The sequence below is a fragment of the Euleptes europaea genome, chromosome 3, assembly GCF_029931775.1.
Source record: "Euleptes europaea isolate rEulEur1 chromosome 3, rEulEur1.hap1, whole genome shotgun sequence".
Taxonomy (NCBI): Eukaryota; Metazoa; Chordata; class Lepidosauria; order Squamata; family Sphaerodactylidae; genus Euleptes; species Euleptes europaea.
In genome coordinates this window covers 70,405,113-70,429,003 of record NC_079314.1, presented here as the reverse complement: position 1 = coordinate 70,429,003, position 23,891 = coordinate 70,405,113, and the positions used below count along the sequence as shown (strand labels likewise).

At 42.1% G+C, this 23,891-nt stretch overlaps 1 protein-coding gene across 1 annotated transcript in view; it reads left to right on the top strand.

Annotated features, from left to right (window-relative positions):
* The first annotated feature begins 15,477 nt into the window (after window positions 1-15,477).
* The window catches only part of WIF1 (WNT inhibitory factor 1), a 46,140-nt gene continuing 37,726 nt past the window's right edge, over window positions 15,478-23,891 (top strand). Inside the window, exons 1-2 of the mRNA XM_056847206.1 lie at window positions 15,478-15,610; window positions 17,002-17,141. Coding sequence (XP_056703184.1) covers window positions 15,478-15,610; window positions 17,002-17,141 — 273 coding nt within the window. The remainder of the gene's footprint in view (window positions 15,611-17,001; window positions 17,142-23,891) is intronic.

Sequence of the window (23,891 nt, the reverse complement as noted above, 5' to 3'; positions counted from 1 at the left end):
ATGCCAAATGTCTGCAGCCAATTATGGGGAATAGGAATTTTGCTTACTTAAATTTCATGCATTTGTTTCTGTTGCATGGATGACTTTATGGTTAACTTTCACCACGACAGAGGTAGCAATCATTGTAAGTACTTGGTGAACTGATTGAACCATGTAGATGACCTTTTCACCACATTTTACCACTAAAGGGGCAGTAAAATTATCCTTACCTCTTGCAGGATGGTACAGCCAATGCTAGCCAGATTGACATAGTTTACCTGGGACACTGTCCTTCAGTGTTACTACTCTGAAGATGCCTGCCACAGTTGCTGGCGAAACATCAGGAAAGAAAATTCCAAGACCACGGTTACACAGCCCGGATAACCTACAAGAACCAATGAACTCTGACCGTGAAAGCCTTCGACAATATTTTACCTGGGATAGTTTGGTCCTCTATATGTGCTTTCTGAATCATCTGGTGAGGAGATATTGACTACACTTCTAAGCTAAAACAAATTTGGGGAAGCAGGGATGCGCTAAATTTACCGGCTTGTAGGGTTGGCATCCTCCAGGTGGGGCCTGGAGTTCTACCGGACTACTGACATCAGTTCCCCAGGAAAAATGGCAGTTTCAGTGGTTGAACTCTATAAGATAACATCCCTGCTGACCTCCCTTTCCAAACCCCACCCTTCCCCAGGTTCCACCCCCCAAATCTCCAGGAATTTACAAAGCTGGAGTTGGTAATCCTATATTTGGCAGGGTAACACGGATGATTGGTTAAGGCACATCATAGTATGTCACCGCTTAGTGTCATCTCTCATTCCTCTCAAAGGGCTTATCAATCACTTATTTCTTTCAGCATACATTAGGAAAGTCCTAAGCATATGGTAAATCTAGCATATGGTAAGCAACCATGTGATAAGTCTAGTTGTAATTCTGGGAGATCTTCAAGCCCCACATGGAAGTTTGCTACCCTATCTGAGCGACAGCTCATCAGGGATCCTGTTCTGTTCAGAAGACTCATCCCTGACTAAAGAGACGCTGCATTTGAACCTGTGTGGAGTGCCCTTTCCTCAGCACTAAGTGATCACAGCAAAGAAACATCTATAATTTCCTTAAGGTCAGAGGCATGATTTTAAGGTAGGCAATTGGGCCTGAGATCTACTAACTCTCAATAAATTAAGCCCCAGTGAAGATATCTTTGATAAAATGTTAAGAACTTACTCTATGTATAAATTTTAGGGCTACTTGGATTATTTTGTCAAGACACTTCGTAAAAACCAATTGAGCGGCTTACAACAAACTCCTTCTTTTGCACATTATGAGCCATTTCCTTTTTTTTTTTGCAATGCCTTATATTGCTAGATTGATTTAATCTATATGTTTACAGCATTGTTCTTTTTTTATGTTTACAGCATTGTTCTTCACATGGTAGTCTTTGGCTTGAATTAAGCTGTTTTTGTAGGATGAGACATTTATTAGTTGAAATGTTGATGAGAATCAGTTATATTGTCAGCTGAAAGGGGAGGCAACTTTGGGCTGAAATTTATGAGCATCAGATGTCTGTTTAAAGTTGCCTGAAGGATTTCTAAATAATGTTTTTAAAGTAGCAGTTCAAAATTTTCTTCTCAGATATCATGTAATAGCCAGTTATTTAATCTCAGTTCTTTAGTGTTTTTATGTATAAAATTGACAAGTTAAAGATGTTGGGGGCACAATCGGCATAAACTGAAGCATGAATCTGAACATACCAAACCTTACAGTTAAGAAAATTAAGGTAAGTAACATAAATCCAGGAATAAATAATTTTGTACTTGAGAATAAAATGCACAATCTTTTTATTCTGGGAAATCTCTAAACATTTTCCAACTGAAAATATAGTATAGTTTAAATAAAACTAAAGAATTCTGCTTTCTTCGTCTTTTACTTTTAAGTCAGCAAAGATCCCTGCATGTCTTGGACTAATGGGACAGGACTTCCATCTGTCAAACAGAAGTCCTGTCAAAAATGCCCATAGAGAGCGCAGGCACCAAGATGCCCATGCTCATGATTAATATCAACATCAGCTGTGAGGCCGTACCCGAGAGCCTGCCCGGGGAGTTGACCCAGCAACTGGCCAAGGCTACTGGCAAGCCAGCCCAAGGTCTACATCAACTGTTATGATATGAATGTTAGTAATGTGGGCTGGAACTGATCCATCTTTGTATAAAGCTCTTCTTTGTGCACATTCTTTCTTAGGGCCTATGGCCTCCTTTATGCACATCAGCCACCATGGCCAAGCCCACCTCCTCATTCCGAGCTCCTTGCTGGTCTCTTGCATGCATCGTAGTTGTGACATTCCTCCACCCCAGTGGAAAAACAATAAAAACCTAGAAGGAAAAATAATGTCCATATATACCTCTTATAGCCCAGTACCATTTCGGAATGCGCATATGGAATTGTTTGTTTCAAAGTCCGTTCCCACCCCCCCACCAAATGTCTGCATGTAGTAAGCTAACACATCAAAGAGGTCTTGCATTAGAGAAGAAAATTTTCTCAAAATTTTGAAGACATTCATTAAAAAAATATTTTTTTCCAACTCTTTTGGGAAATAACCCAGAAATTCTGGAGAAAATTTAAATTTATGCAGTTTCCTAGCAAACTTAAACTTAACAACATAGAATGCATCATTTATAACATTGTAGCATTTACGAGTTACTCAATATTGTTTTTTTCTAGTGTTCCTTCCCCAAATTTCCCAGTTTTGCTACTGGAGAAACTGAGAAAGTCATCAGACTTTTTCATGCTGTTCATTTGAGATGAGTAAAACGCTTTGTAAGAGGGATTTTTCTTGCTCAGAAAGAGAAAATATTTCACAGGATTTTTTTAGTGCTCACCCTAATTTTCCAATTATTCCATTGGAATTTTTTTAAGTCCTCAGGGAGGAAAAAAACCCTCTCCTTTTTCAGAATGTTCCTGTTTTTCCATGCAATCCTAAAGCAGGGGGTCAGAACCACATAGGAACTGGCGTGACCCCTAAACCGGCGTCCGTGCCGCTTGTGCTGTGCAATGTGGCACGGATGCCGGTTCAGCACGACTTACAACGGCCCCAAGGAGTGATGCAGCTGCACCAGCCTCGCACACCAGCACTGCTTCCCCACCGGCATTCTTGGGGCATTCCCAGGGGCGGAGCTGCCTTTAGGCAGCTTCCAAAACCCTTTAGCCCCTGGAACATGCCATTTTGCAGATGTAGAATTATGCCTGCAAAATAGGTGGTGTGGCCCCGTCAAGCTCAATGGGAGAGTTTCATGGGGTTTGTTTAAGAAGTCATTTTTAATTTTTATTTACACCTGGGGAAACCCCTCAGGAGCCGGTGCAGCTGCGTCGTCCCCGGCCATCAACTAACTACTTCCCCCCCCCCCCCCGCTTAGGAATGGGCTGCCCATTGTTATTGTTCTTTCCTGGGCCATGACATCTCTAGCTAGGGTAAACATTTAATATTTCATACAAGATATTCCCTTCATGCATTCAGAAATAGTTCAGGCCTATGAAATAACCAGAGGTCTGCCTCCTTCCTTACTTCATTATGCATTATTTTATGGCAGTCTGCCTTACCTCTACAAGTCAACTCAATTACATTTTCTTCCTGTGAAACCTTGATCTGTTTTTTTAGCACAGAGTCTAAAAGGAGAAGTGGTGGTGATCTGGAAGGCTCCTGCTTCAAGTCCTGCCTCTGTTATGAACTGGTGGACTTAAGCAAGTGTTCTCCCTCAGCCCCACCTCTCCCATCTGCAACATGGGGCTGTCAGCCTATTTACAGGTCCATTGTAAGAATTACAACAAAGTGTATGAAGGACTTTGACCACTGAAAGTGCTGTGCTCTCTCTCTCTCTCTCTCTCTCTCTATATATATATATATATGTATATGCCTTAGTTGGAGAAACTGCAGTCCCCAGCAAATTTTTAGTACGATTAAAAAATACTATTCTGTTAGAAATGCTGAGGAAGTCAAACAACAAGATATCTAGGTTGAATGTCTTCAGAGAACATGAGACCATCATAACATTCCTTGTTAATGTTGCAAAACTACTAAAGAACAAACCTCAATGCGGTTCCTTTAGTAAAAGTCATATTTGGCAATATAAATTGCCTTACAGCATAACAACTCTATCCCTGCTGATTCCGTCCACCAACCCTTGTGGTTTATTTATTTATTGTAAACCTGGAAAGCACATCTCTTTCAAAAGCGAACACCTAGATGGTGCTTTGACATTCTGCTGTGCAGATGATTTGCAATTCAATGAAACAAATAGATCTGCTAGATGAAGGGAAATACTTTACAGTGTCCTTAAAGAGATCCTGAATGCTTACGCATCAGCAAAGCTATTAGGGCATGTCTAGACTTTTGTACCAATTTAAAAAGGCTTAAATTAGTAAAAGAATGAAAGCATTCACACACATTCATCCTTGGCACCAGTTCACTCTCCCGTCAAACTAGTTAGAATGGTGGGTTCTATGACTGGTTGGAATATGGTGTAACTTAATACAAGCATTATGTTTCATTAGGCTTGTTTACATCAGTATGCATTCCAAGATGTCAAGACTGTCTTTTTAAAAATTTGCTCCAGTCTTGGATTTATTTACAAGTCAAGTCCATGTGCAGTTTTTGGGGAGCTCTTGATGTAACAGTATCTCCAGCAGAACATCCTGGGGTGAGGAGGTGGGGGTGGCAGGAAGGTGTATTGTTGTTAGTCCTAACCTAAAATCCTAAACAGATTGCACCTTCAGCAACATTATATCAAACATCCTATTAAAATGAAATGAAACAACGTTTTACAAAGAGCAATGGGATTTTGTGAGAAGTGGGCTTGTCTTGCTGTTCATAGGGCAGATTTTTGAGAGGCTTGGCAGCTGTTCCCCCCCCCCCATGGGATTGGAAAGTTTATTTCCTACAAATTTTACTCTTCCTTTAGAACATAACATTGACTTTTGTTTCAGATATTTTTCACCTCAATATGTGTTGATCACTTTTTCACAAAGTTGCAAGAAACTCCAGTACAGAAATACTGGAAGAGTAATGAAATATAGCTGAAATATATTGGTGACATGCCTCACAGTCTTCAGGACTGACTGAGTTCTTGGCCAGATGATAAAAGCATGCAATAAAAAAATAGCACCTCTAGGTGTTATTCAGATACCCACTGAACATGTGGCGTGGCAAATGGGGATTGTGCCCACTCCCCCACCTTCCCATCCTTCAGACATTCAACTAAAGGCCTGATTAGAACCCACAAGCATACAAGCTGTATATAATAAGCTCTCTCTGCACAGTTGGAAGCCCTAAAAGAGGTAAGTTCTCCAATAACATACACAGAGCCTACACATATACAGTTGTGCATGTGTGTAGATTCCCAGTTCCCTGGGAGAGACCTGCCTTATAAAGGTTTAAAAAAAAATGTTCAGACCCTCTGATGAATGGATGAAACAGCAGATACAATCTTGACACCCCCCACCCCGAGATAACTGAGCGGGGCTTACTTTGCTTGGGGATCATCATTGTTGTTCATAGCCATTGTACTGTTGCAGTGGTTCCCAAAACGAGTCAGGACCCAAAAGCAGGTCACAATTCTCTCACAAGAAGGTCCCAAGGTCAGCAAGGGGAACAGGGTGAGCTGGGAAAGGAAGCCCTCGACCTGCCTCCTCTGAGCACTGAGGATGGAGAAACTTCCGTGCCCCCCTTTCCTTTGGCCCTGCTCCAAAGCAGATGAGATTTTTTGTCTTGACAGCTAATGTGGTTTAGTGGATGGAGTGTCAGACTAGAGAATTTGGGAGAACCACTATGCATAATCCTCCTTGAGTCCCTGTGAGAAAGGCAGACTGTAAATAACGTAAATAAAATAAGCCCCCCACACACAAACTCTGCCATAGAAGCTCACTGTGTGTCCTTGGTCCAATCACCCTCCGCCTAACCTACCTCATAGGGTTGTCTTTGTGAGGATAAATTGGATAACAATGTTATAAGTGCTTTGGGTCACCATTGCAAAGGAAAGCAGGGTGTAATTTAAAAAAAAATGTTGGCTTCCCATGGAGTGTTAATTTACTCAATACATTGTTGGCCCTTCAGCTTTCCTGCAGAATCCCTGGTTTCTTCAACCAAGATGGAACAAGTTACTTCCCCCATTATATTTTTAGGTGTACACCTAAGATTTTAACATGATCTTTATACAGCCTGTTTCTCAATATTAGTATATATTTATAAATATTTAAAATTAAAAGCGAAGTATTAACTTGTTCAGTGTTAACGGACACGAGAGTCCGTTACATTTTATTATAATGTATAATAATACTTTTTATTATAAAGAGGGGCAAAGTAGCCTGGAGTTTCTTTGCAAGTGAGTTCTGAGATGAACAGTATAAGTTTAAAAATGAGGGAGTCCCACTTCCAAACCTATGAGAGCCACTGCATGTTAAAAACATCAACCCCTAGTGCCACAGTTAGAAACTGCTGCTGGGGGATCACATTGAAGGGGTATGTTACAGTGTACTCCCTCTCCCAGGAGAATGGGGATATTTGTGCGTGCACAGTGAGACAGTGTTCACTAGAGGCGCATCGAAGGGCAGCTTGCCCAACACCTCTCCAATAATCTTCCATCATCCTGGCCAATAGCAGCAAGGAATACTTGGTGGCTCAACTCAAGTTCTTGAAAGATGATGTTTCTAACTCCCCCTCCCCATAACTCCACTAGCTGAGATGCATAAAACCCACTAAACAGCAGAACACATCACGAATTATCACTTTAGCAGATCTCCCAATAATGTCATTTTCCATGAATTAACTACATTTAAATACAGTGTTGCATTACAAAGAATAGTTATGGGCTGGCGCATCAAAACACGAGCAGCAACATTATCAAAAATAATGTTTCCTCTCTGTCTTTGCTGGGAGGAATCAAGTGGGCAGGCTGAGGAACCAGAGAGATCATTCTGCAATCAACTCTGTTAGCAGTTGCTTCATATGGGCGTAAATGCAGCTTGCATTCTTACTGACCAGTTCAGCCTCTGGACAAGTATGGGTTTCCAAGTTTCATCCCAGTTAAGAAAATAAATAAAGCCACTGACTACTGTTAGAAATATCACTAGCTCGCATAGTGTAGAGGTTAAAAAGTTAGACTAGGATCAGAGAGACCCAGGTTTGAATTCCCATTCTGCCATGGATGTTTGCTGGGGGATCTTGGACCTTCACGCTCTCAGCCTTCTCTGTCTCACAGGGTTAAGGTTGTCAGCTCTGGGTCGGGAAACACCTGGAGATTTTGGGGGTTGAGTCTGAGGAGGGTGGGGTTTGGGGAGAGACCTCAGCAGGGTACAATTCCATAGAGCCAACCCTCCACAGCAGCCATTTTCTCCAGGGGATCTGATCTTGGTCATCTGGAGATTAATTGTAGTAGTGGGAGATCTCCAGGTGCCACCTAGAAGTTGGCAACCCTACATGATTGTTGTGAGTATAACATGGAGGAATGGTGAATGATGGCTGAGCTGCTTTGAGTCCCCATGGTGGGGCGGGAGGTGAAGTATAAATATCAATCTAAATGATTTTTCAGCTGTGAGCTGGGGCTGGATTTTCCTTCCTCAGTGGGCTTTGTAGGACAGCCCTCTTTGGTGAACATCTCCTTTCCTTATACTCGTTGTCAGTAGGGTATCACCACAATTTCTTCATAATACTTTGAGAGTGGAGCTACTAAAATGAAAGTCAAAAACATTTCAAGAAAAAGCAATCTTGGGCACAATGAGAAGGGAGCAGTATCAGAGGGGGCCCTCAAATAAGATGCCCAAGCCCTGAAGCTTGTTCTCAGGAGTTATAGGTTGCAGGGTGTAATCTTAGGGGTACGAGCTAGACCACATACTTGATAGTTTCTAAGACTTCTATGCATGCTTGCTTTTCATAACAACTTCACATGATAATTGGAGATGGGAGGCAATAATTGGCATTAACAGCTCAATAATAGTTTGTGTTTAACATAAATTTTATTTCCATGTTATTTTGGGAGGGGGTTTAATATTCCATCTGTTTGCAGCCACATGATTGTGACAACAGAAATTCACAGATGCCATACCTACTGGTGTCTAGAACCACTACTATTAATGCTGCTATTCAATATGGCATTGCCATTCCTCTCTCCGTGACTCTCAGAGTTTGAGATATGGGGACCTGGCAAAACTAGTCTCCAATGAGCATTTTGATCCCCAGGCCTTTTGGAGTCTTAAAAGGGGTATATTTATTGTAAGCTGCTTTAAGCAACAAAGAAAAGCTGTACAGAAACATAGTAAATAAATGCTTAACTTTTTGCAATTCATCCTAAACCACGGGTTCAGGTTCATTAGTAAGCTACAGAAAAATCTGGTGTAGTTTGCTAGGGATGTTGACTGCAGTTAGTGAGAACTGAGGGCCAATGGGACTAAGAAAACTAACTTCTGAGTTAGAAAAGACAGAACCACCTTGTAGGTTCTCAAAAAAAAGACAACCTCCCATTGGTGAACCTCCTGATTCAGACTTTTAGCAGTACTGCCTATGAGTTGATTAATTCATGCCCAGGTGCAAAGCTAAATGTGTGAACTGCACCCATTATAATGTCTTTGAGGCTATGTGCTGTGACATGGAAGGTCTGTTCACTGTGTTGAAACTTCGATGGGCATTTCACATATACAAATTATCACTCGATGATACAGTAAACCAGTTTTTTAAAAAGTGCATACTGGAGCTATTTATATGCTTAACAGGGAACAATTTGTTTACAAAGAAACTCTGGATGACTCAGGATGTGCTAGGAAGTAATTCAGGATGTGCAATTTGGAGATCTTCAAAGTTCACCAAATAATGCCATATTCAGAATATTTTGAATATTTCTGAATATAAATGTTATAATACTGAGCATTCAGAATCCTGTTGTCTCCCATAGAAAGCAAATCAGACTGCCTGAAAAATTAAAATTAAAACTAACTCAAAGTGTGATAGTGGGAGATGCAGAATCAGATACATGGGACCTACAGTGGGGAGAAGTCCCATGAGGTTCATTTCCTTTCCCCATGTTGTTCACTATCTGTGAGAGACACCTGAACAAGATCATACATACTTTGGGTATGAGGTATGCAGATGACACCCAGCTGTATATTATCTTGACTAAATCACCAGAAAATGCCAACTCTTGTCCAACTCCAAACCAGTGCCTGAATGCTGCAGTCAAGTGGCTGTGGGAGAATAAGCTGAATCCAAATAAGATGAAGCAGATGCTGGTTGGTACGATGTCTGCATTCAATGGGTTAGTTCTCCCAACTATGGATGGGGTGCAAGTTTCACTGAAGCACTCAGCTAGAAGATTGGGAGTCCTGTTATATCCAGGATCCCTGTTAGAAACAAAGTAGCAAAAATGCTGAATAAAGGAGCAAAAATTCTAGGAAAATTTTATAGTTATTTTAGACCCTTTGGGGGTATATTTTAGACCCTTTGGGCGTAAAGGATAACATTTGTTAGACAGATTTAGTACACTTGCCCCATCTGGTCTTTGGGGTTGGCACAGGATCCAGGAAAGAGTCAGTGGGCTGAGAGAATTTTTTTAAAAGAGGGTTGCTTTGTTTTTAGCAGGACTTGGCTGTTTCCTATGAATTTTAATGGCATTTGGAAATTTTATTTTTATTTTAACTCCAAAACTTAAAGAATCACTGTTCCAAATTCCAGGTCTGAATTCCTAATTTAGGTACTAGGGCACATCCCAGAAATAAAAACCTGTTCACTATTTCCACTTTCCTCTTTGAACCTAGGTCACTCCTGAGTCCTGATGAACACATGAATACATGAAGCTGCCTTATGCTGAATCAGACCCTTGGTCCATCAAAGTCTGTTTTGTCTAATCAGATGGGCAGTGGCTCTCCAGGGTCTCAGGCTAAGGTCTATTCACATCACCTACTTGCCTAACCCCTTTAACTGGAGATGCTGGGGATTGAACCTGGGACCTTCTGCATGCCAAGCAGATGCTCTACCACTGAGCAACATGTCCCTGGCTGAATTATTATTATTGTTATTGCCGTCAAGTCACAGCTAACTTATGGTGACCCTGCAGAGTTTTCAAGGCAAGAGACGTTAGGAGGTGAACATAAGAAAGGCCCTGCTGGATCAGACCAAGGCCCATCAAGTCCAGCAGTCTGTTCACACAGTGGCCAACCAGGTGCCTCTAGGAAGCCCCCAAACAAGATGACTGCAGCACCATCCTGCCTGTGTTCCACAGCACCTAATATAATAGGCATCGTCCTCTGATACTAGAGAGAATAGGTATGCAGCATGACTAGTATCCATTTTAACTAGTAGCCATGAATATCCCTTTCCTCCATGAATATGTCCACTCCCCTCTTAAAGCCTTCCAAGTTGGCAGCCATCACCCCATCGTGGGGCAGAAAGTTCCATGTTGTGTGAAAAAATACTTCCTTTTATCTGTTTTGAATCTGTCACCCTCCAGCTTCAACAGATGACCTCGCATTCTAATATTATGGGAGAAGGAGAAAAGTTTCTCCCTGTCCACTCTCCAAACCATGCATAATTTTATAGACTTCTATCATGTCTCCCCTTAACTGCCTTCTTTCCAAGCTAAACAGCCCTAAGTATTTTAACCACTCCTCATAGGGCAGTTGCTGTACCCCCTGATCATTCTGGTTGCTTTTTTCTGCACCTTCTCAAGCCCTGCAATATCCGTTTTTAGGTGTGGTGACCAGAACTGTACACAGTATTCCAAGTGTGGTCTCACCATAGATTTGTACAAGGGCAGTATGATATCAGCAGTTTTAGCAGGTGGTTTGCAGGTGGTTTGCCATTGCCTGCCTTCGGGTCACAACCTTGGTATTCCTTGGAGGTCTCCCATCCAAATACTAGCCAGGATCAGAGCTGTGGCTGGCCCAAGGTCACCCAGCAAGCCTCCATGGCATGAGTGGAGATTTGAACCTGGGTTTCCCAGGTCCTAGTCCGACACCTTAACCACTTCACCACACTGGTTGAATTACAGTGCTGCAAAACTGCTGTAAAGCTGCCAGAAAGCATGCTACTCTAAAATGCAATACTACAGAACAGGAAATACACTTTATTCCACATAAATGACATTCTTAATCAGATAAAAATCATAGTATGAGCAGCTACACAATACTTACTAGGTGGGGTGGCGATGCCACCCACCAACCTATTAGGAAAAAAGTGATAAAATTGCACATTACATACACTTAGGAAAGCACACTCACAACTCCCTTCTTGGAAGCATAGGCATTTATAGGAAGAAGTATATTCAGGTGGTGAAATCCCAAGCTTATTCTTTTACAAAGAAACTGACTATCCTGGTAGTGTTTAGTTTTTGTTTTACTTAAGCTAGGTACACTCCTTGCACCTTCTTGTCTTTCAAGCATTCAAAATTGTTTGTTACCTGCAGAAACTTTACAAAAGTGATAACTAGTGAGGTGCATCTCAGTTCATAAAGTTTCTTTGCAGCAAAGCAGAAGGTGCCATTTTCAGCATCCTTCTTGTGAACCGGTTCACACAGTAACATTTTCTCTCATCTGTCCTCATTTCCCCTTGTTCGTGTGCACATTTTCTCCTCTGTTTTAGGTTGGTGGAAGTGAATATTAAAAAGTGATATGGTAGCGGGGTTTGGGGAGGGGAGGGGAAGGACTTCAATGCCATAGAGTCCAATTGCCAAAGTGGCCCTTTTCTCCCGGTGAACTGTTCTCTGTCGGCTGGAGATCAGTTGTAATAGCAGGAGATCTGCAGCTAGTACCTGGAGGTTGGCAACCTTATTGTACAGTGGTTAGTGTGTCAGACTGTGAGATCAGAGTTCAGATCCACACTCTGCTTGAAAACTTGCTAGGAGATCTTGCATCAGTCACTCTTTCGCAGCCTACCCTACTCCTAGGGTTGCCAGATCCCTCTTCGTCACCGGTGGGAGATTTTGGGGGCGGAGCCTGAGGAGGACGGGGTTTGGGGAGGGGAGGGACTTCAATGCCATAGAGTTCAATTGCCAAAGCGGCCATTTTTCTCCAGGTGATCTGATCTCTATCAGCTGGAGATCTGTTGAATTAGCAGGAGATCTCCTGCTACTACCTGGCAGTTGGCAACCCTGCCTACTCCACAGGGTTGCTGGGAGGAGAAAAATGGGGAAGGCACAACCAGGTATGATACCCTAAATTCCTTGGGTGCAGGACTGGAGGAAAATGTACTAGGTAGGTAGATTGAGTTTAAATTAAGGCAGAGTCTTGGAATTTGGAGAACTCGCTGCAGCTCTACAGCTTCTGACTTCCCGGTACAACAGTTATGTCTGTGTGTAAGGTTTACTAGCTGCCATGAAACTTAGCAAAAGATAGTTTCTGAACAGGTATATTCTTCATTCTATTTGGACTGGATTTAGGGGCCTCATGCATGCCCCCTTCCAAACTAGAAGATGTTTCTACAAGCAATACAAAATAAACACAATTGGTCTTTATCGTACACCAAGATTATACATTAAAACAAGAAAAACCACACCTAAATGCCAGAAAGTTCTGTTTAAGAGGTGTGGGGCCAGATCCAAAAATACTGAATACCAAAACAGGCTAATTTTACGTGATTCAAGAGGCATGCGAGATTTTACAAAACTATTATTTCCCCAACAATTTGCTATTAGGCATATCAGCCACCAGAGGGCCTCCTTATACTGACAGCTGTTAATCCCTTGTTAAATGGAGAGGCCACAAACACTGTTTATTAAAATCAATACGAAGCATCAAATAGAACTGATTAACACCATGATCAAATGTGTTCAAACCATAAATTGCTGGTTGTAATGATAAGAAAGTGAAAGTGTAATGACATTGTCCATTGGATTAAACTGGCTGTTTAAAATTATGAGTATCCAATTAAAAGAGATACTAGCATTCACAAACAATTATTCTGAGGCTGCAATCTTATGGAAATAAACCCTCCTTGAATTGGAAATAAGCCCCCTTAAGTGGGACTTTCTTACACAGTTGTACTTCATATTTTGTATAGCTTCCACACAGGCATTTTTCTCGGCTATGACTATAGTCTCAACAGCCATTGTGTTATGGTTGCTGTTATAGATATTATCATCGTTATAGTTTATTATTTATGTAATCAAATTTCTACCCCACCCTTCCCAGCAATAGCTAGGTTCAGAGCAGAGTTGAGGGTGCTTGGTTTTATTGTTAAGAAGTTTTAGGTAAAGTATAGATGAGTTTTAAATCATTTTAAAGTGTTGTTAGCAGCTCTGAGCCTGGATTGTCCAGGAAAGGGTGGCCTGTAAATCTAATAAATCAAATCAAATCAAACCAGGGGGCTGTTTTTGGAAGCATCAACCTGATATCATCCACTTAATTGTCCATGTCACAGGCTTTCCCCCATCCTCTTTCTTAGTCCGGATTGGTTTATTATGAAAGAACGCAGTCCAAATGCCTTAGAACACCATCTGTCCCTTCCATTAACCCCTCATGGCCCCCACTCCCCCTTCCACAGCACTGGCAGGAGACTTGAGAGCTTTTTAAAAAGAGCAGTAATTACTAGAGCACTGTTGTGCATTGACTGATCATTTTTAACAGCTCTCAAAAGCCTTGTGGAAGCCTTGCCTAAAAGGAGGGAAGTGACACTTGTCTTTCCACCCCCTTTATTTGCCCTGCAGCCCCACTCCTCTTTGTCCATTGCCTGGGTCAGTGCAGAACGGAACTCAGCCATACATACTTATAGCCAGTGGAAGCAGCCAGCAGTATGTGGAAAAGGATTAATTAATTCCCATCGAAACAATGGTCTTTTCCCATCCTGGGACTCAAAGTACAATCTTATAAAGAAAGAAAATACAGTTAGGCATGTGACTAGCTTTGCTGGACTGTTTGTTGCCTACAGTTCATTTTTGTGTGTCACCTCACAAATTCACAGAGTACAATTGGAGGCAATTACTGACTTCGTGTGCTGCTCAAGGCAACAATGGGCGTCATTCCTGAAGGGGAATGTTGGCAGATCACCACACAAAACCCATCTTCAGGTGGGTTTCAATTAAAGTCAATGTCACAGGATCCAGTAACTCTCTGTATTAGGATTTGTGTAACATCTGTGTGTGCATGGAGCTTGTGACCTGCTGTGTGAATCCAACCACAAGAGGGTGAGCAGGCCCTGGGGATGAAATCTTTTGTAACTCTTGTTCTGATCTAACCGTTTCTTTTGCCATGTGTGCCTCTGGTGGTCAACGTGACACCGTTTATCTCTTCATCAAGCTTTTTTTTTTTGTCTCAGCCCGAGGGAACCAGTTCTTTATTCATGTCGAAAGATGTATTTTTTAAAAAACAACAACAACAACACTTCAACACCATCTGAAACAAACAACAACCAGATGACAGATCCATGGCTTCACCAACGATCCTTCAAAAAAAAAAAAAGTTTTACCCAAATGGACACATGTATCATACTAATGCCTTGAGAGATGAAATATTATCTTCCCACTTTGGTGCAAAATGTGTGTGTGTGTGTGTTAAGTGCCATCAAGTCGCTTCTGACTCATGGCAACCCTATGAATGAAAGCCCTCCAAGATGTCCTATCTTTGACAGCCTTGCTCAGATCTTGCAAATTGAAGTCTGTGGCTTCCTTTATCGAGTCAATCCATCTCTTGTTGGGTCTTCCTCTTTTCCTGCTGCCCTCAACTTTTCCTAGCATGACTGTGCAAAATCCTGTATTGTCGAAGGCTTTCACGGTCAGAGTTCATTGGTTCTTGTAGATTATCCGGGCTGTGTAACCTTGGTCTTGGAATGTTCTTTCCTGACGTTTCGCCAGCAGCTGTGGCCGGCATCTTCAGAGTAGTAACACTGAAGGACAGTGTCTCTCAGTGTCAAGTGTGTAGGAAGAGTAACATATAGTCAGAAAGAGGTTGGGTTTGAGCTGAGTACTGTCCTGCAAAAGTAATGTGCAAAATCCCTTCCCATAAAGGGGTGAGACTGATTACAACTTGGGTCAGGGTCTTTTGCTTTTGAGTTCTGACCCTTTAGAATAAGCTACCCTTTGGCTCTTACGATGTTGTTTCAGAAGACAGAAGCCTCTGCGAGGTATGCGCAGCTTGCCATTCGGCATGCTGCAAACTTGAACATGAGCGCGCGCACACACACACGCGCGCACACCCACCCGGGTGTTATGCACCACGATCCGACCAGATGGCCCACACGTCTGGCCGCGGCGCCACCTAGCGGCGCCGAGCTGCAGCGCCGGCTCCTGCGCCTCTCCCAGGCGCGTCCCCCTCTGGCAGTCCCGCTCACAAAACCGCGGAGGCTGCCAAGAGGCAAACCCACCGCGGAGAGCCGGCGGAGAAGCAGGCGCGCCTGGACCCCGCAGCCTGGCAGAGCGCGACACTCCCGCCAAGGGCTCGGGCCGGACAGCGGGCAGCGCCCCCCAAGGCCAGCGAGCCGAGGCAGCAGCGCTTCCCCCGGACAGGCGGACGGGCGGGCGGGCGAGCAGCAGCATGGCCGGGGCCGCCGCGCTCTGGCTTTGCGGCGCCCTGTGGCTGGCCGGCCTGCCGCCGCTGCGCGCCGCGCCGCGCCAGGAGGACACGCTCTACATGTGGATCGATGCTCATCAAGCCCGGGTCTTGATAGGTAAGCCGGGGGGCAGGAGGGGGATCTTGCCGGGGGGGGGGGCTCTTCAGCCCCAGACGCGATTGCGAGCGGCTGCACCATCTGCAGCCCAGGTGGCTCCTCTCGGGACCCTTTTCTGCCTGCATCGCACTCGCGCTAGCTGTCCCAGGTGGAGAACGGGTGTCCGTCGCATACTGGGCTCTCCCTAGAGTCAGGTTGCCTGGCCACTGAAGAACATTTCAGTGGGGCGGTAGCCTTCTGTAAAAAGACTCGGGCAAGACTTTTTCCTTTTTTGCCCTCTACTGAAGGTTTCCCACAAAGCAAGCGGAGATCTCTCCTTCGAACACGCCAGCTTTTCTACCTGGAAAGCCCTTCCGGGCAATGCAAAGGAAAATGTGAAAACTGTAACTAGACTGCGCACTGTGATTGATCGCACGTGGGGGTATTTCCCACAGTGAACCCACTCCCAAGCTTCTCCATGTAAACACTGTCACGTGTGATCTCACATACACACCACCCGCCGTGACAGTGAGCACTCGCTTTAGCCAATGACACCTCCATCGTGTATGGGTTAATATGAAATTGTCATGTATGGCAGTGTAGCAGAGGGGGATAGCTGTTTTACTCTATTGCAGCAAAATAAAACCCAAGTCCAGTGGCACCTTCAAGACTAACCAAGTTTATTCCAGCACTCATCTGAAAAAGTGAGATAGTTAGCCTTTGAAAGTGCTACTGGACTCCTGTTTTCTTTTGCCGCAGTCTGCCTAGGGCCAGGGGGAGAGGCTTGGTCAGCCTGGGGCCCTATGCAGTTGGGCAAGTCATGTTATTGGCTTTCATGCAATGTTAGGATTGGCATGAGTAAGAGGGGCAAAGGAAATCCTTTCCTCTGAGGGCCACAGTGACTCTTAGAAAGCCAGCATGGTGTAGTGGTTAAGAGCGGTGGTTTGGAGCAGTGGACTCTGATCTGGAGAACCAGGTTCGATTCCTCTCTCTTCCACATGAGCGGTGGAGGCTAATCTGCTGAGCTGAATTTGTTTCCCCACTCCTACACATGAAACCAGCTGGGTGACCTTGGGCTAGTCACCCTCTCTCAGCCCCACCTACCTCACAGGGTGTCTGCTGTGGGGAGGGGAAGGGAACCAGTTTGATTCTTCCTTAAGTAGTAGAGAAAGTCGGCATATAAAAAGCTACTCCTTCTTCTTCTTCCTTCAGTTTGACAGCATGCATTTTATACAGTTCCCCCTCTACAGAAGTGTTTTCTGTGTAGCAACTTTGAACAGCTCTCATTGTTGGGGGGGGGGGAAGCATCTGAGTTTGACTGGATGTGAAGATACTTCAGAGTAAAATGTTTTTCCTCCCTCAGTAGGATGAATTTCCTACCTGTTCCTAGTTAATTAATGGTTGCTTTTCAGGATTTGAAGAGGATATTCTGATTGTTTCGGAGGGAAAGATGGCCCCTTTCACTCATGATTTCCGAAAAGCCCAGCAAAGGATGCCCGCCATCCCTGTCAATATTCATGCAATGAATTTTACCTGGCAAGCAACCGGCAGGGTAAGTAGAACCCGAGATTGGAATCACCATGGCAGAGCCTAGGGCTGGTGGCGAAAAGAAGCAAGACATTTAGTTGGAGCAAATATTTGGCTTATAAAAAAAAATATTTATGGAAAGTATTTCAGAGATGTGCCAAAAAAAGTTGCTACAGAGTGGTAGCTTGAATCACCTGTCATGAGAAATATTAATAAATCAAACCCATAGCGAGCAAAAGTAAACAGTGCTCCTTTTTCTCATCCTTCAGGGAAACCGTGTTGCTAAATAAATACTTCACAATTTAATCCAGAAAAAATATTATCAAACATAAAGAGTATATAGGAAAACCCCTCTAGGGTGTGCATATAAAATTATTAAAAGGCAAATGGATATAACAGAGATCTGAGAACATGTGAAGCTGCTTTATGTTGAGCCAAACCATTGATCTATCAAGGTCAGTGTTGTCTATTCAACCTGGCAGATTATGTTTAGCAGATTAAAAACTCAAGTTTACAGAAAATGAGCTTGGCAATTTGCAAGGAGAATTCTAGTTAGGCTTGTCCCTTTAAGCAGTGTTCTCGAAGGCATTTACAAGTGATACTTACTATTTATGCCACGCTTCTGTGTATTCAAACCAATAACCTTTACAACAGTCTTGTAAAGTAGGACAGTATTATTATCTCCACTAGGTTCAGGATAGAGGATAAACGTCTAATAGGCTCTCAGCCTGAACCTTGGCCCAGGTAAGACTGGAAACATTTCCTGGTTCACAGCCTAGTTTTTTACATTAAACCCCTAAGCAGTGCATAAAGTCAGTTGACTGTAATGGACTTAGAAGGGTGTGATGCTGCTCAGGATTTGCACTGCTGCCCCCTGTGCTCTCTGATTTGTGTCACTGCTTGTGTGCCTGTAGATTCAGGGTGACAGCCACAGTTAAAATGAACACCAGTCTTTACTGTACATTTTAGAAACGTTGAACCTGGAGAATTGCAATTGACCGGCCATGAAGAGTTTAATTTGTGTTTAACAGATTTGGTATTAAAATTATAATGTCCAAATGATGCCATCATCTGACCCACTAAAGTTTGTTTTAGTGACATCTCTAGGAATGTCACTAAATGTCACTAAAATGTCACTAGGAAAAAAAAAGATCAGTGGGTTATAGATCAAATCAAGCCTGAACTGACCCTAGAAGCTAAAATGACTAAACTGAGGCTATCGTATTTTGGTCACATCATGAGACGACAAGAGTCACTGGAAAAGACAGTCATGCTAGGAAAAGTTGAGGGCAGCAGGAAAAGAGGAAGGCCCAACAAGAGTTGGATTGACTCAATAAAGGAAGCCACAGCCTTCAATTTGCAAGATCTGAGCAAGGCTGTCAAAGATAGGACATTTTGGAGGACTTTCATTCATAGGGTCGCCATGAGTCGGAAGCTACTTGACGGCACTTAACACACACACACACTAGGAATGTCACGTAAGACATCCTTCAAAAACCGAACACGTGCAGAGTTTGGTATACTGGTAATATATGGTGAATCTGGGCGAGGTTAGCATAAACTTCTGAAAACATACTTTTACTTTTCAGGTTGATTTTTTTGCATTTAAAGTCTTTAGAACAATTTACGAATAGCAATTTTTAATGTGTTGAAAATAGGCTCTGAAAGAGTCTCTCAATAAATAGGAAAGATTCATCCTTACATTTATGTTGTTTTTTTATTTGGTACATTTTTATCCCATTTTATGCTAAAGGTAGCATACAATATTCTGCATTTCTCCATTTTATCATCACAACAACCCTGTGAGATAGGCTAGGCTGAGAGAATGAGTGAGCCACGGTCATTCTCCAAGCTTCATGACAGGGGGAAGATTTAAATCTGGTTCTCCTAGACACTTAACCCCTACAACACACTGGCATTGTGCTCTGACAATAGCATTATTTTGCAATAGCAGGAAACTTTTAAATGAGGCTATAACTTAACGTGTAGAAGCCCTAATAGTCCATACCCAATCTTTTCAGAGCTCGGAAGCTAAACAGGGTCTGTACTTGGATGGGAGATCACCAAATAAGACCAGGGCTGCTATGCAGAGGAAGGCAATGGCAAACTGCTTCTGCTCATCTTTGGCCTCGAAAACCCCATGAGGTCAAACTTCATGGAGTTGCCATGAGTCAGTTGCAATTTGATGACACACTTTACCTTTATAACTAAAATAGAAAGTGGAAAAATGGTACTCCATAGAGAGTTCACTAGAGAATAAACTACCTTCCTCCCCCCCCTCATTTGCTTAGTCTTCACCCATTTGAAAACATTGTTAATTTTTTTGGTGGTAGACATGTAAAATAAGTAATAAGAGGAAATGGGTCTTCATGTTGGGTTGGGTTTGATTACCATGTAGAGGTCTGCTGTTCTGCTTTCATGTGGCCCCCTTTCTCAGTCCATTTTGCCGTGGGGCAAAAGGGGATTGGCTGCCAGTCAAGTACATTTACCGCATGGGTCATGCATGGTATTTAGCTCAAGGGGTTAGTTTTCAAGAATTATGAATTTACATACAATTTGTCCATGAACATTAGGCAGTTGTAGGGTTCTCCATGACATTTCTTTTGCTTTTGTTCTTTATTACAATATGTAAAAATGTGATTATCTTAGAGAGTGGCAGAAGTATTAAAAACTGCACAAACAAAATGGAGGTGAAACAGCAATAAGGACAATGTTTCATAGCAGTTGGTTTTGCCACACAAAATGCAGCGTTTTATACTTTGCATATTTAAAAGAAACAGGATTCTATATCTGTATTGCCCTGTGGTTTTGAATCCTGACTTGTGGAAGGTAAAGAAACTCTGCTTCAGCCTGAATTTGCACATCATGGAGAAACAGAGTTTGCCTAAACTGGGAACATTTAGTCACACTGTGCATGAAGGAAGGTGTGTTTGTTTGAACATGACAGCAATCCACATTCATGCATATCTCAGCTTAATTGGTGCTTGTTATGACATCTGAATGAAGCCCAACCAGTGGTGGATCTACTATGAAACTAATGAAGCTTAAGCTTCAGGGCCCCTAATCCCAGAGGGGCCCTGCAGCAACATTTTTTTAATGAGTGAATTTTTCAACAAAATCGATGGATTTTTTTAAAGTATTTGTTATTAAAATAAGGCTATTTTAGTGATAGAATCATAGACCAGTGGGTTGAAGTACTTAATATTGTCCTTAGAATATGCTCTAATACCCATTTCATATGGCCTCAACATGTCCCTGTAATTGGTCAAATTTCAAAATTTTCCCGGGGGCTTGCAGTGCCCGAACCCCCAGCTGTATTGTGCTCACTGAGCTCGCTAGAATCTATTCATAGCCTACATTTTGGCAGATGGATCCTCAAACCCTTCATTGGTGCATGGCTTAATAGTTCTATAGCTCAGCCCTTACGCTAGAGCCAATCAGAACCATAAAAAGACATCTGAATTTTCAATTCAGGCTGCATTCGTCTCACTTGTGCATTTTAACACCAAAAATCAGATTTTCACCTCTTAATCCTAATGAGCCCCCTCTGATGACCTTCTACCTTTCTATTAGAGAATGAACCAATATATCTGCCACAGAACAACCCCATTGAAGAAGATAACAGTGGTTATGCAGACCTCGTTGCTGGTGGAAAGGGGCTCACTGTATGGCTCATTTTCAAGGACTCAATCCCACCCACCCTGTTCTCTGCCATTTGGGCCTCAAGGTCCTTGCAAGGGCAGAAAGACCCTTTGGACCTTGTTGGATGTTGCCCTATTGTTGCTGGTTGTAAAGGGCCCCCCATAACAGTGCAAGCTTCGGGGTTCCAAAAATGTAGGTCTGCCACTGAGCCCAACTGTAGGCAAGCCCTGAGTCTCAGACACTGTTATCAGCATTTTCCCTCCAAACAGAAAAAGAAGTAATTCACAAAGCAGTCGTCTTCCTGCTAATGAAAGTACTGGTGTAGTGGATTGTCCAAGCTTATGCAATAGTGTGGTTCCATTTTGTTACAACTTGACTCCTTTTTCTCAACCAAGAATGATAATGAAAAATAAAGTGACAGCTATTGATTTAGCCAGATTTAGAAGAATAGGAATGTGTTGGAATAGCTGGGAAATCTGGACAAAGAGGAGGAAAAGACCCACCCTCAAAACAAAGTTGGGTACCCAACAGGTTGGGTGAAAAGGACCTCAATAAAACAATGAAATATATAGATTATAAAGTGCTCATGCTTATATTAAAAACAAGCCCATATGGCAACAATTATAGGGCTGATAATCTAAAACCACATGCCTAACGCATGTGTCTTTCTTAGTTGATAATGATATGCACACTTTGAATATAATGCCAGCCAGGTGCAGAAAGAAATATTGAAACTATATTCCTTGGATTCCTTCCACACATAGTTTAGCAACACTCAGGTATCATAGACATAACGTCCACTTGGATTACACCTTATGATACATACCTAGTCTGATACAAAATGGTTATATCTGTTAATGCAACTTTATGTGTGCATGATATGTTGTACTAGGCCACAGAAGAAGGCCTGGGGGCCGAAATGTGTTTGGCATGTTGTTTTAGATTATCAACCCTGAATTTGTTGCCATATGAGCTTGTTTTTAATATATGCATGAGCACTTTATAATAAATATATTTAATTGTTTTACTGAGGTCCTTTTCACCCAACCTTTTAGGTACCTAGCTGGGAAATCTTACCTAAAAGTGGAAAGGTATTCTGGTTTTCCCACTCAGCTGTATAAGATGCAGGTCAAAGAGTTTTGGTTTCTAGTGTCCAGGTAACAAAAAGAGGTACAAATGTGAGCAAATCCACAAGAAATGATGTAAGGCATGCATCACTGAAGGCCTGTTCTTTCTGTGCTGAAGGCTGAACTCCAAAAAGACAAGCAAACACAGATGTTTAGTACCCAGGAAGAAAATCAATGTACGATTATTTGTGTTTTTTTAAGATATTTTATTAACATTTTCAGAAAGAAAACACACAAATTACATATACACACATTCACACAGTTTGTACTCCTTCGGGGAGTCTTTCTCTTCATTTCAAATATCCTGTACATTATTCTTATAGTCAAAGTTGTTGTTTTTTTAAAATAAGTTCCTTCTATCCTATATAGTAAGTTTTATAAACTAATCTTTATCTCTAACAATCTGTCTTTTCTGTTTAACATATTCGAAATAGCATTCCCTTTTTTGGGGGGGGGGAAGTCTTCAGTCATCTTCTCTTTTATCAAACTGGTCAGTCTGGCCATCACCGCAAATTCATCCATTTTTTGATGCCATTTTTCCAAGTCCGGGATGTCATCCTGTTTCCAGGATGCTGCCAGTATTAATCTGGCCACTGTTGTCAAATAGCTGAATAATTGTTCATGATTTCTATCCAAGTTATCAGGTTCAATTCCTAATAGCATAGTTTCTGGGTTCAGAGGGAATTTGATTCCTAAAACTTCCTGCATTTCTTGATGAATTTGTATCCAAAATTTCTTAACTTTTTTGCATGTCCACCACAAATGAAAATATGTTCCATCTTTATCTTTACATTTCCAACACCGACTGTCATAAGATTCATTCATTTTTTTAACGTCCACTGGTGTGATATACCATCTGAAAAATTGTTTGTACCAATTTTCACGTAGATTATTACTTGCTGTGAATTTAATTGACTTTGTCCAAAGTCTTTCCCATTGCTGCAAAGTAATCTCCTTTTTAAAGTTTTCATCCATTTTATCATGCATGTCTTAATTTGTTCTTGTTCTGTTTCAAATTTAAGTAAGAATTTATAGATTTTTCCCAATATATGATCCGTATCTTTACTAATTAAGTCTTCAAACTCAGTATTCTTTCTTATTTTGCCCTGTTGTAAACAATCTTGTCGCATTTTCATAATCATTTGATTGTAGGTCAACCAACTGATGTTTCTGCTCTGATAAATGCTCTGAATCCATTTATAAAATTTGTTACCCCAATTTAGCTGTTGTAAAGTCTTTAATAAAAAGTCCCATTGAATATTATCGAAAGCTTTTTCGGCATCCAGAAACATAAAAGCTGCTTTTCTTTTCTTCTGTTTTACATGTTCTATAGCATTAATAATAAAGTGCATGTTGTCACGCATAAGTCTTTTTGGAATGAAAATGTGTACGATTATTTGAATGTCTTTGGATTGAGACAGGTATTACTGAGTTCAGACATAGGCTTGGGGAGAAAAGGAAGGGAATTTTGGCTGTGCTAAGCTTTACCAGTTTCACCCAAGTCTTCTTTAGAAAGGCATCTAGACTATTTCTTTTTATCCACAGTTGGTATGAGGGTGATAAATAGGAATTTCTTTCTTTTAATGTGGTAGCATCTTTGGATAAACTAAAGTGTAGTGATGGTGTTCTGTTTCCGTTGCCTTTCAGTAGGAACTGCTAAATAGTCATAAACCACACTCTTACAATGTCAGCTCAGGACAGGGTTGCCAGGTCCCTCTTTGCAACCGGCGGGAGGTTTTTGGGGCAGAGCCTGAGGAGGGTGGGTTTGGGGGATGGGAGGGACTTAAATGCCATAGAGTCCAATGGCCAAAGCAGCTGATCTCTATCAGCTGGAGATCAGTTGTAATAGCAGGAGGTATCCAGCTAGTACCTGGAGGTTGGCAACCCTAGTTCAGGAAGCAACATCTGCTGAGAAGTAGGTCCCATGTTACTCAATGAGGTTTACTCCTAGGAAAATGTAATTAGGATTGTACTGTCAAATTGGGTAGATTTGGCACCCACACCTT